The 12,145-nt window shown below is 42.8% G+C and overlaps 1 protein-coding gene and 1 long non-coding RNA gene across 3 annotated transcripts in view; one reads left to right on the top strand and one right to left on the bottom strand.

Annotated features, from left to right (window-relative positions):
* Window positions 1-12,145, top strand: part of LOC126484197 (uncharacterized) — a 641,002-nt gene that overhangs the window by 373,702 nt on the left and 255,155 nt on the right. The gene's annotated exons all lie outside the window — the stretch shown is intronic.
* The window catches only part of LOC126484196 (peroxiredoxin-6-like), a 145,568-nt gene continuing 139,867 nt past the window's right edge, over window positions 6,445-12,145 (bottom strand). Inside the window, exon 5 of the mRNA XM_050107610.1 lies at window positions 6,445-6,907. Within this exon, the coding sequence (XP_049963567.1) occupies window positions 6,725-6,907 (183 nt within the window). The 3' untranslated portion in view covers window positions 6,445-6,724. The remainder of the gene's footprint in view (window positions 6,908-12,145) is intronic.

Below are 12,145 nucleotides of genomic sequence, written 5' to 3'. Positions count from 1 at the left end.
CTTTTAGGTTCAATATTCATCGAAACACATTGTGGAACAAAATCAAAGAGATAAAACGTTCGACCACCTCAAACTCAGAGACAGTCAAACCTAAAAGACAGCATGGGGGTCAACCTATTTTTACAAAAGAAGAAGAGGATACATTCGTTGCGCATTCCATTGCAATGGCATCTTATGGTTTCCCGATGACATCACTTGATTTGCGCTGTGTCGTCAAATCATATCTAGATCGAACCGGAAGAAAAGTTCCCGTGTTTGGAAATGGAAACTTTCCTGGGAGAGAGTGGGCCATGTCATTTATGAAGCGGCATAAGTATGTTCTCTCCGAACGTGTCACCAAAAATATCACATATGCAAGAGCTGCGACTGATACTGAAGTGATTGACTCATATTTTGAGTATTTAGAGAAGGAGTTAGAGGGTATTCCGCCAGAAAAAATTTGGAATTACGACGAAACGAACGTCCAGGACGATCCGGGAAGCAAAAAAGTGTTGGTCAGAAGAGGAGCAAAATATCCAGAGCGGATACAAAATTGTTCCAAAGCGTGTACTTCGATGTTGGTCTGTGGGAACGCCGCAGGACAGTTGGCTCCACTATACGTAAATTACAAGGCCGAGAACATGTGGTCGACCTGGACCGAAAATGGACCTGAAGGAGCCCGCTACAATCGTACTAAATCTGGATGGTTTGATTACCAAGTGTTTGAGGACTGGTTCATCAATCTTATGCTCCCCATACTGAAACAACAAGATGGCCAAAAAGTTCTTATTGGCGATAATTTGAGTTCGCATATTAACCTAGAGGTTATTCGACTCTGCGAAAAGTATGGGATAAAATTTATCGCACTCCCACCAAATGCGACACATCTACTGCAACCGCTAGATGTTGCCATATTCAGAGTTCTAAAACTGATTTGGCGTGAAATTTTGTCAGATTGGAAGCAATCGACATCTGGTAGCCGGTGCACATCAGTTCCAATAGATGAACTGCCTGGTCTGTTAAAGAAAATGATGGACAAGCTGCAGAAGAACATCATAAAAAATCTCCAGTCAGGACTTAAGAAGACTGGGATTTTTCCGCTTAACAAAATGGAAGTCCTCCAAAGACTCCAGACTCCCGAAGGCCGTCTTGGAAGAGAGCCTACAGTCTTTATCAGGAGTGATTGGTGAGATCTTCATAGAAGAACTGCAGAAGAAGAGAGAAGAGGTTACAGGATGCCGGGTCCCCAAGAGAAGGAGGCTCACTGTTCCAGCAGGCAGAAGTATCTCCAGTGCCGAAATCGAAGCCAGTAGGGCGGAACAGCCGAAAGGGAAGAACACAAAAGCCAGCACTTCCTCCAGACCCAGCGGATCCAAGGAAAAGGCTGTACTGGCAGGTGAGATGTCTGAAGAAAGCTCTTCAGATGAAGACAACAGCAGAGAGAGGAACTGGATGGATGAAGATCCCAGTGACCCCGACGTGCTGGATGAATCTTTCAGCTGTTTGGAGGATTCAGAACCTGAAATGTCTCCCACAAAAGTGATTCCAAATGATAAAGACGTCTTGGGAATCGACAGCATGGCTCCTGAAAAAAACGTTTTCAAAGTGGATGATTTTGTAGTGGTGAACTTTGAAGGGAAACTTTTTCCAGGAAGGGTGACTGAAGAAAAACAAGAGGGCTACATTGTCAGCGTTATGGAGAGGACCAAGATGTTCTGGAAGTGGCCTACTAAAGAAGATGCTATTCTGTACTCCAAAGAAGAAGTTTTGTACACTATCGACCCCCCAAGACCGGTAGGAAAGCGAGGGTTCTTTGAGGTGAAAAATCTAGATTAGGGAGCTCCTTTTTCATCACTTGTAAAAATGATGTAGCTCTACCAAAGCATCAAACACATGTACATTGATTAAATATACTTTTTGATTGGTCAAAATTGTGACATTATTTTTTTCCCATACTTTGTAACCCAAAAACAATGTTGTCACAAAGTCACCCCACAGGGTGGGGTGACTTTGTGACAGAATTTTCCCTGTATATAGTCGTTCATAAAAAAGATACAAATTTTTTGAAGACATAATCTTGTAAAGGAAGGTTGTAGCTATCTTATGATGCCATCCGTTTCAGTTTATGTTAAAAATTGATCAGTGTAGGAGTGAAAACATGCAAAACTTGTCACAAAGTCACCCCATTTTACGGTACATAACTATTCGATCTTTTGTTTTTTTATGGAACTGAACACAGTTTGTGGAGACGGTAGAACATTGGCACTGTATTACTGACTTTAACAATTTCTCATCATATTCCCGTATGGAGGAATACATAGAAAACAAACATAAAGAACAGACAAGATTGTAGGACACGTTTAAAAGATCAGAGAATAGCTTGCAAGGCACATAAAGGATCCGTATCAACTAGAAGGGACTGTAGGGAAAGACAGACAGGCGGCGACTTGCCAAGTGGTCCCATTCTTTTAATGTTTTGGAGAGGTTCAACGGTGTTACAAAGCCAAGGAGAAACACAAGCCGTGGTGCGTACGTCATAACAAGTACACTGCAGGTCTTGTGAGTGCCAGCAGCTTTCTCTGGCGGGGAGAGAGTAACTATTTAAGACGAGTTTAGTAATTCTTGATTGTGCGTTTAAATGCATGTGCTCTCGACAACACACGACAAATTTAAGACCTTTAGTGGATACCTTTACAATTACATACCTGCAAGGTGCCGAACGTTCGCAAAGCGTGGCGGACATGCCGACTGGCGTGACGTCACAGGTTCGTTGCAGAGCCTCTTACTTGTGATGTCATGGTGTGGGGGCAATCGAGTATGATTTCAGGTCACAGCTGGTAGTGAATGAGGCATCTCTGACTACGGGACAGTTCGTTACGATCTTTACGGGTCTTGATGTATAACCTCGAACGAGACAGTACTACGGTGCCATTTTTCAACAGGACACAATAGTCACAGATGGGACGTGTCTCTATGAATTGTTTAGTTGATACTGAGGTGCTCTCGTCGCCAGCAGATCCTCAGATCTATCCCAACAGAACACGTGGGTGACCAGCTCGGAAGTCAGCTCCACCCCAATGTTTTGGTACTGACTGAAACAAGTGTCAGCATCCAGGATATCAAGGATGAGCTACAGCAGTTGTTGGTCACCTTGTCTCAGGCCTTGTGATACACTTACCAACAAAATAAGTGTGTGCATCTAGGCCAGAGGGCGTGAAACGCCATACTGATAAGTGTGCTCATACTGCCAAGATCTTTGTATATTTGATTCGATTTTGTAACCACTGAAATAACATCAAATACCGTCTCAAATCGTGAGGTTTCATTTCCTACCCTTCTCGGTGCTCCACTTTTTTTTTTTTTGTCAGGCAGTGTATAAAAATATTACTGACTTCCGAGTATGTGTGTTGTGCAGAAGAGATGAATAATCATCCCTATGGAATGATATTCTGGAGCAGTGCGCTTACTTGATGCTTTAGCGATAAAGATTAGTACAATAGAAAGTATACATTATATGACAATATTTCATGAAAGGCTGTACATTGATGTTGTTGTGGTGTCATGGAGACTACAATCATTTGCTTTGTGATGGTTATACACGCCGTCGTGAAGAAGAACGAAGCATCAGGCAAATGTGGTGTATTGTGACATCGTAATGAAAATTAGTTACATATATTGAACACACACATAGGGTGAGGACAATGAAGCTGGTCAGAAAAATACGAGGGGCATTCAATAAGTAATGCAACACATTCTTTATCGCCCAATTTCAGTTGAGAAAATGCGGGATTTGCTGTGGGGGATCGCCGAATATTCACGCTTCAGCCTCTATAGGTGGCGGCGCTACATATAGCCTTTAAAATTGCGTCCGTAACGGAGGGGCGTTCCAAGCACAGAACTGCCATTGAGTTTCTATTGGCGGAAAACCAGAGCATCGCAGATGTTCGTAGGTGCTTGGCGAATGTCTATGGAGAACTGGAAACGAACAAAAGCACGGTGAGTCGTTGGGCGAGGCGCCTATCGTCATCGCAACGAGGTCGCGCAAACCTGTCCGATCTTCCGCGTGCTGGCCGTCCGCACATAACTGCGACTCCTGCAATGTTGGACTTGAGCGTATTCGTCGCCACAAAAATTCAAACGAACTTCTGCTTCTCCATGAAAACGCGAGGTCTCACACTAGTCAGCGCACCCGAGAGAATCTCGCAAAACTTCACTGACTATTCTTGCTCATCCACCTTACGGCCCGGATCTCACACCTTTCGGGTTCCATCTGTTTGGCTGAATGCCCTTCGCGGGAAGCAGTACATGGGGCGGTTACTGATGCAGTTAGATGTTGGCTGCGACATTGACTGGTAGAGTGGTACAGTGCGGACATACAGACCCTGCCAGTAACATGACGCCGTCGCACTGAATGAAGATCATGGTGAAAAATAGGATTTTGTAGCGAAAAGAGTGGATAATTATATGGTGTATTGAATCCTGAATGAAACCAACCTGCTTTCAGAAAAAATGCGTTACTTATTGAACACCCACGTATTTCATGCAGTCTAGGATGGGCTACCGAACTTGCATCACGTTCCTTGGGTGCGGATGATGTAGCGCGGAACGTCTATTTTAGGGTGCTGGAAGTATTTTCTGGGCGTACTATTTGTTACGAGGGTCACTCCAAAAGGAATGCACACTATTTTTGTAAAAATACAGTTTTCATTATGCATGAGTGAAAGTTTTACAGTGTGTAGATACAACCTTCCCGCTTGTTTTCAAACTTAGTTCAACCTGTTCCCGTGAGTGGCGCCGTCACAAATGTCTTCAAGATGGTTGCTACACTTGACGTTCGTCAGAAGCAACGTGCTGTCATAGAATTCCTGTGCTGTGAAAACGAGAGAGTGGGAAACATCCACAAGAGGTTGAAAGTGGTGTATGGAGATGCTGCTGTCGATTGCAGTACGGTTAATCGGTGGGCAAGCATGTTACGTGGTGAAAGCGGGCATGGCAATATTGAGGATTGTCCTCGAAGCGGCAGGCCTCGTACTGCACACACTCCAGACAATGTGCAGAGAGTTAACGAATTGGTGACTGCTGATAGACGCATCACTGTGAACGAATTGTCATGCTACGTTGGGATAGGGGAAGGAAGTGTTTGCAAAATACTGGAAGTGTTGGCGTTAAAAAGGTTTGTGCCAGGTGGGTTCTCAGGATGTTGACAGTGGCTGACAAAGAAACAAGAAAAACGGTATGCCGCGAACTTTTGGAGCAGTACGAGAATGGTGGAGATGAATTTCTTGGAAGAATTGTGACATATGATGAAACATGGCTCCATCATTTTTCACCAGAGACGAAGAGGCAATCAATGGAGTGGCATCATGCAAATTCAGCCAAGAAAAAAAATTCAAAAGCGCACCTTCTGCTGGAAAAGTTATGGCTACGGTCTTTTTCGATTCCGAAGGAGTCTTGGTTGTCGACATTATGCCAAGTGGAACCACCATAAATTCTGATGCATATGTGACGACACTGAAGAAACTTAAAGCTCGACTGAGTCGTGTTCGACCACATCGGCAAAAGCAGGATGTTTTGCTGTTGCACGACAATGCACGGCTGCATGTCAGTCAAAAAACCATGGAAGCGATCACAAAACTCGGATAGACAACAGTGAAACACCCGCCTTACAGTCCTGACCTGGTTCCATGTGACTACCATCTCAATGGGAAACTGAAAGACTCTCTTCGTGGAACAAGGTTTGAAGATGATGACTCCCTTGTGCACTCTGCCAAACAGTGGCTCCAACAGGTTGGTCCAGAATTTTACCGTGAGGGTATACAGGCGCTGTTTCCAAGATGGCGTAAGGCGGTTGAGGGGGTTGGAAATTATGTGGAGAAATGAAAATATTGTTCCTAAAGGATGTATCTACATACTGTAAAACTTTCAAACATGTAGACTAAAAGATGGATTTAAAAAAAATAGTGTGCATTTCTTTTGGAGTGACCCTCGTATCTATCAGAAATAATAGAGGATATCAACCACCGGCAGAAAACAGCAATGACTGGTTGTTAACTAACAGACGACTCGTATTGTGAACAGTGCAACCCACATTTTAGTACGCTTCTTCCTTTTCTCAATAGTTAAACAATTTTGCTAGTTTTGAGTGAGTGATTTGCAAAATGTGTTCACACCCCGGCATTGCAGACGCTAAGTAATTACAGGAACGCCTGCTGGAACAGGAACACGTGGCTGAGCGTGTCACGGTAGATCTGTTACATGGGCATTGCAGGGAACGGTCAATAGCATCATCGTTGTGTGTGTTTGCCTACAATCACCGTCATTTCTGCTAGGCGCATATGACGTGCTTAACTTTAGGAAAAAAACTAACAAGAATCCCGTCAAATGTGAGGCAAGTGCTCAGCAGTTCGTGCAAAAATTAACAAAGAAGTGATCAGACAGTACTGGAGAAAGTGATAAATTTAAACGATTATTACGGGTATTTTATATTTAATTAACAAACGTTATTTTCAGTACAACGATATTTATCATACAGAAATTTACCTGTCTGAAAGGTACAAAAAGGAAAGTCCGATGATACCCTTTAAAGTATGGCTGCAGTGTTAATGTACGGCTGTGATAAACATTTCAGCTGCCTCTGAAGATTTTACAAATGCAGTGTCCGTAGCGGAGATACGCCAGTGATGACTGGTTTAGTTTTCTCGGATGTACAGAAACAGTGAGGAGACCCTGCGAGATGCGCCGGTGCTCAGCTGTCCCAGAACTCGCAGGTGGAGGGCGAGGAGTCGTAGTAGAACTTGGTCTTGCGCACGTACGCCAGGCCCGACGGCATCTGCACCGTCTCCACGCGGTTCTCCGGCACGGAGGCGCGCGGCACGGTGCCGCACTGCGAGGGCCCGCTCGTCGTGTCCACCAGCAGGTCGTCCCCCATCTGGAACACAGAAAAATGGTTCAAATGGCTCTGAGCACTATGGGACTTAAGCTCTGAGGTCATCAGTCCCCTGGAACTTAGAACTGCTTAAACCTAACTAACCCAAGGACATCACACACATCCATGCCCGACGCAGGATTCGAACCTGCGACCGTAGCGGTCGCGCGGTTCCAGACTGTAGCGCCTAGAACCGCTCGGCCACTCCGGCCGGCTCTGGAACACACCGCGTCACACCAACTGGTATAGCGTGCGGCCACGCACAGCGTTATGTACAGAGTAGAGATGGGCAAACTGAAACACTTAACTGATTCGAAACAAATGAAACAGTACAATGTAATGTTTCGACACGCCGTTTCGCAACAGTGAAACAGTTTGTGTTTTGTAATCTGATAAACCTACACATTTTATCATCTTGAATGTCTACTGTATAAGTATGTCCATATAAACACAAATGAGGTGTGAGGGCGCTAATCATTTCGCAGAAAGTATGAAACTATCACTTGGGCGTCTCGGCAACTTCGTATTTCCTGCAGCAAATGCGCTGCTTTCGTGTCGTGTGACTTTCATACTTTTCAATTGGCTGAGGACAGCCGTAGCTGAAGACAGAAGAACCACCACGAACGGGAGTTGGAGCAAACTGCAGAAACAACGGATATGCTACTGGGATTCCCACATTCCGTTAGTATGGGTAATATACCCATCCTGCTAATTTCCATGTACACAAAGGGAATCATTGAGGATAATAGGCACAGTGAGTATAGACTCACAAAAAACGCCAAATAATTCGAATAAATAACAAAATATAACAGAAAAAATTTTGTCTTTCAGGGTGTTTCGAACCGTTACTATAAAGTCACCATGCTTCCCAGCCCTTCCAGTTCACAATTACAATATCAGTGATATGTCAAACAGATTGCTTGCAATTATACCTAGATCAAATTTATGTATATGTCTAATAACTGTCACTCTACACCTTTTTTTATTCAAAATGTTGTAGGCTTACTTGCGTTTCTTAATACGATTACTGTACACGAAAAGAGAAGTGTAATGTAATCGAATGATTTTCACATATTTATTATTTTGAATCTGAATAGTATACGTTGTTTTATTGTTCGGTTAGTGTTTATAAAGCAGATGTTACGCCATTTCGTAATAGGACAGTCAGCTAGAAACGAAGCTTTATTTTCGGATATCTTAAGCTTCATGCTATTGCTTGTCAAAAAGATTTCGACACTTTTGAAAGTGTTTCATGAAGTGTTATGTTGTGTTTCAGTACCTGTGATGAGCCCGAATCTCGTACGACACAGAGCGGAATGAAACATCACTGTTTCGATACAATTAGTCCGTTCCAAGCGCAGGTGGACTGAAACAGCCTTATTTTGAAACAACGATACAGTTTCTGTGTCTGGCTCGAGATCGAATCTGGTGCGGTTATCCGAGACAGGAGCGGAATGAAACACCACTGTTTCGAAACAGTGAACCACAGCCGTTCCGAAACACTGAAACAGTTCCACGTATCGATACACTGTATCGAAACATAGAAACAGTGGCCAAGTCTAGTACAGAGGATAGTAGTCATAAAGCTTTAATTATCCCCTACAAAAAAAATAAAGTTACGTCAGGAGCAACATGTCTGCAGTCTTGGCATACACTGAATTCCCAAGCCCTTATCACGTCGTAATGGACAAGTGAGGCAAGTGTTTCCGAATTGATGCCGCCGTTTACAGGGGCGAATATCAATACTGGCCTAGTGATTTGAAGGGTTTGAGAGAAATAAATGGTTCAAATGGCTCTGAGCACTATGGGACTCAACTGCTGTGGTCATAAGTCCCCTAGAACTTAGAACTACTTAAACCTAACTAACCTAAGGACAGCACACAACACCCAGCCATGGTTTGAGAGACAACGAAAAGAAACTGAAGAATAAAATGAATGTTACTTCGTGACTTCTACTGACAATGAGTATTCAAGTCTGTGCTAGACGGATCTGATAGTTTCCTAATTTTCTGTTGGATCGTTGTAATTAAGGAGCAGCTACTCACGGAAGTCCGGTGTGGGTTGTATTTATCGGATGGCAATAAAACTTCGTAGTTAATATAGAACATGTTTACGCTGAAAAAAAAGTTCCAGTTTTGGCCACCAGGAGCAAATCTGCCGCTGTACACTGTTTGTGTGGCGGCACGACATCCACGCCCTCATTTGACATGCCAGAAAGGTTAATAATAAATTCAACATTATGCCTTTCTCGCTTATTTGACCTTTTCTGCCCAAGTCCTGTTCCTAAACCATTACAAATGGAAATGTTTCTATAGCCCTACAGCACTCACAGCCCCAGATGTGCACTTGTTGACCAAAATTGAAACAAATGTTCTTCCAGTGGAAATCGGTTCCGCATTAACGCACTAGAATATCTCCCAATTTTCACTGCCATACGATAATTATAGCCCGCACTGAACCTCTCTATGTAGCTGCACTTTAATTATAACCAGTGGGTATAACAGGTCTACATCAAAGGACGGGAAGTTCTAGGCACCCACTCGTAAGGTTCGTTTCTTACAAGTAGGAACGAAAATGTGGCAAGTTATCGATTCAGGACAGTTGACTAAAACTACAGAGCAACAGATGGTGAGATTATTCTATAATTCACTAAGTCTGTAATTTAATTTTGTGAAGCACAATTTTATCTACCATCCTTTTCTCAGTATTGCTGTATTTTTAACTAACTTGGACTTCAACAGCCGATCTCCAGTATAACTTGAATTAGCCATTTCATTTTCAGACTTCTTTCTAACAGGCATACAGAGCTCTTATGAACGTTATTTGTAACTGTTAAGTCAAGTGTATTCAACGTTTTATCAGATGTTTTGCCCTGCAAAATGCATCGTCACTATGGAAACGCTACACTAATGTCACAGAACGGTATGGTCATTATTAGTAACTCTATGTGAAATCCCAGCACCACAAAAAATGGCGCAACCCAGATACAAAGTGTACTATCACGCGATAATTTGCTTCCCGCATTTGAAGGATAACACCGCTGGAAAAATCAGTGCAAAGTTCGTGCAAGTGTTCGCCAGTAGTAAATCATCATATGAACGCTTGTGTATAAAAAAAATGTTCAGTTTTGCAATTTTTGGGGAAGGCATTGATCCTTGTAAGTGAGGCAGAGATGTGCCATGGAGTGTATATTTCTTCGCTCTCTCCCAACAGAGTCGGTACTTCCAAGACATTAATGGGCTATGTCCATAGACTGTTGAATTTGGCGAACTGTCATTTGGAGTTCCACATTTTCAGTACGTCTGCAGGCGATTCAAGTATGCATATACACAACAGTGTGTTGTATATTTGCATAAGAGGCGTTCAAATGAAAACGAGACATAGAGAAAAGAAGTAGTAAACTGTTTATTATTGCAAAATTAATCGCCTTATCTTTTAATACGCTTATCCCACAGTGAGACAAGACGGTCAGTGCCTTCATGGAAAAAAGCTTGCGATTCCCTACGTAACCATGACAATCCCAGGGGTGCACCTCTTCTTTCGAAACAAATCTCAGGCCGCATAGGTCCTTCTTCAGGGCTCCAAAAATATGGAAATCGCGTGGGAAGAGATCGGGACAGTATGCAGTACGTGTAAGGGCTTCCCAGCGAAACTTCTGCAGCGTACCCTAAACAATCTTGGGAACATGTGGGCTATTTAAATGATATGTATTTAGGATTCTTGCTCGGAAAGAGAATTGCAGCCCATTGAGAAATGGACCTACAGACAATTTTTTAATGAACACATTAAAGGTTTAAGAAATGTATCTTAAATTTAAAGCTCGTAACCAGATTGGAAATGAAGAATAAAGGAATCACTTTGAAAAGCTACTGAATGGTTTATACGGAAGACAGAGGCACCAAGAGAGACCATGAGCAAAGATAGAGGACCCCAACAAACTCCTTCCTTACTTAGGTCCTGTGGGCCATTTTTTCTGTCCGGATCCAACATCAGAGAAAGCCGTTAATGGGAATATGAAGTATACGTAGTTGAATGTATGTAAATCAGCAGCTACAGTGTCGGAAATGAAAAAATAGTGCGGTTTCCTAAATTGTTGGATACTCTATAAATTTAAGGTACTTATTTAAAAAATTCTTGCAGCGAAAATGTTTAACGTAAGCATCATCCTGATTGTTTCAAAGTGGCGGCAGCTCTGCAGTAAGTGAGAGGGCTTTGCGTCAAAGCAACCATTGCAAAGCACATTACATCATAATTATTTGCTATTGTTAATTACATAATAACAAAAATAATAAACAAAATAAAGTCAGGATTTCGTTAATCTCGAAAGTCAGAATGTGGACATGGCCCACTCCCTTACTCAAAAGTCTGTAAGACGTAGTAGATACTGGCACAGATGCTTCCAATATTGTCATTTAAGTCTGAACGATGAAGAATTAGAAGGCAGCCCATCTCTTTGTGAAGAAGGCATCCATTTTTATCAGTTAAATCTGAACGATGAAGAACTAAAAGACAGCTCATCTGTTGAGAAGAACCGGGAAGAGAAGTGGAGATACTAATACTAGAACACCGGCGAATCACAGTCAGGTGATAGTGGAAAAAGTGCATTTCAGTCATAGATCAGTTTTCAACATTTCGTACAACTTTTTCAACACGAAAAAAGATCGCCAACTCCTGTCTCCTGCGACTGTTCACTTCCATTCGTAAAGCCACCGAACCAAGACAACAGTAGAAATGCTACGGTGCGGTAACAGTATATGCTCGTTAGGGGCACACTATCCAGGAATATGCTACCGGTAGATCGTGACGCAGCGTCAAGGGAAGCTGTCCAAGTTGGTGTTCTTGTTCGGCGGCAATACCCCAGTTTATTCTGCGCACGACTCAGGCACGCTGCTTCTCTGGATTATCGAAGTTTGCCCCATTCTCGTATTATCCTCGTATGGAACTCAGTGACTTCCTCCTTTTTCGTCGGATGAAGAAACAATTGAGAAGTTGGCATTTTCAGAACGACGAAGAATGATTTTCGAGGAGCATCGTTTCCTAAACAACCAACAAGCAAACTTCTACAACGACGGTCTACATAAGGCCATCCATTGCTGGGAAAATACTGTCGCATTGATGGTTGAATATGCATAGGATTTACACCATTATATCCCATGATAGCGAGATATTAATTAAAACTTTACGGTGATTATTCGAATTTGGCGAAACATTACACGTCATAAACAAAAGAGGAACAAGGAA

Source organism: Schistocerca serialis, chromosome 6 (genome assembly GCF_023864345.2).
Source record: "Schistocerca serialis cubense isolate TAMUIC-IGC-003099 chromosome 6, iqSchSeri2.2, whole genome shotgun sequence".
Classification (NCBI taxonomy): Eukaryota; Metazoa; Arthropoda; class Insecta; order Orthoptera; family Acrididae; genus Schistocerca; species Schistocerca serialis.
The sequence above is the reverse complement of the archived record's forward strand: the minus strand, read 5'-3'. Positions and strand labels throughout refer to the sequence as shown.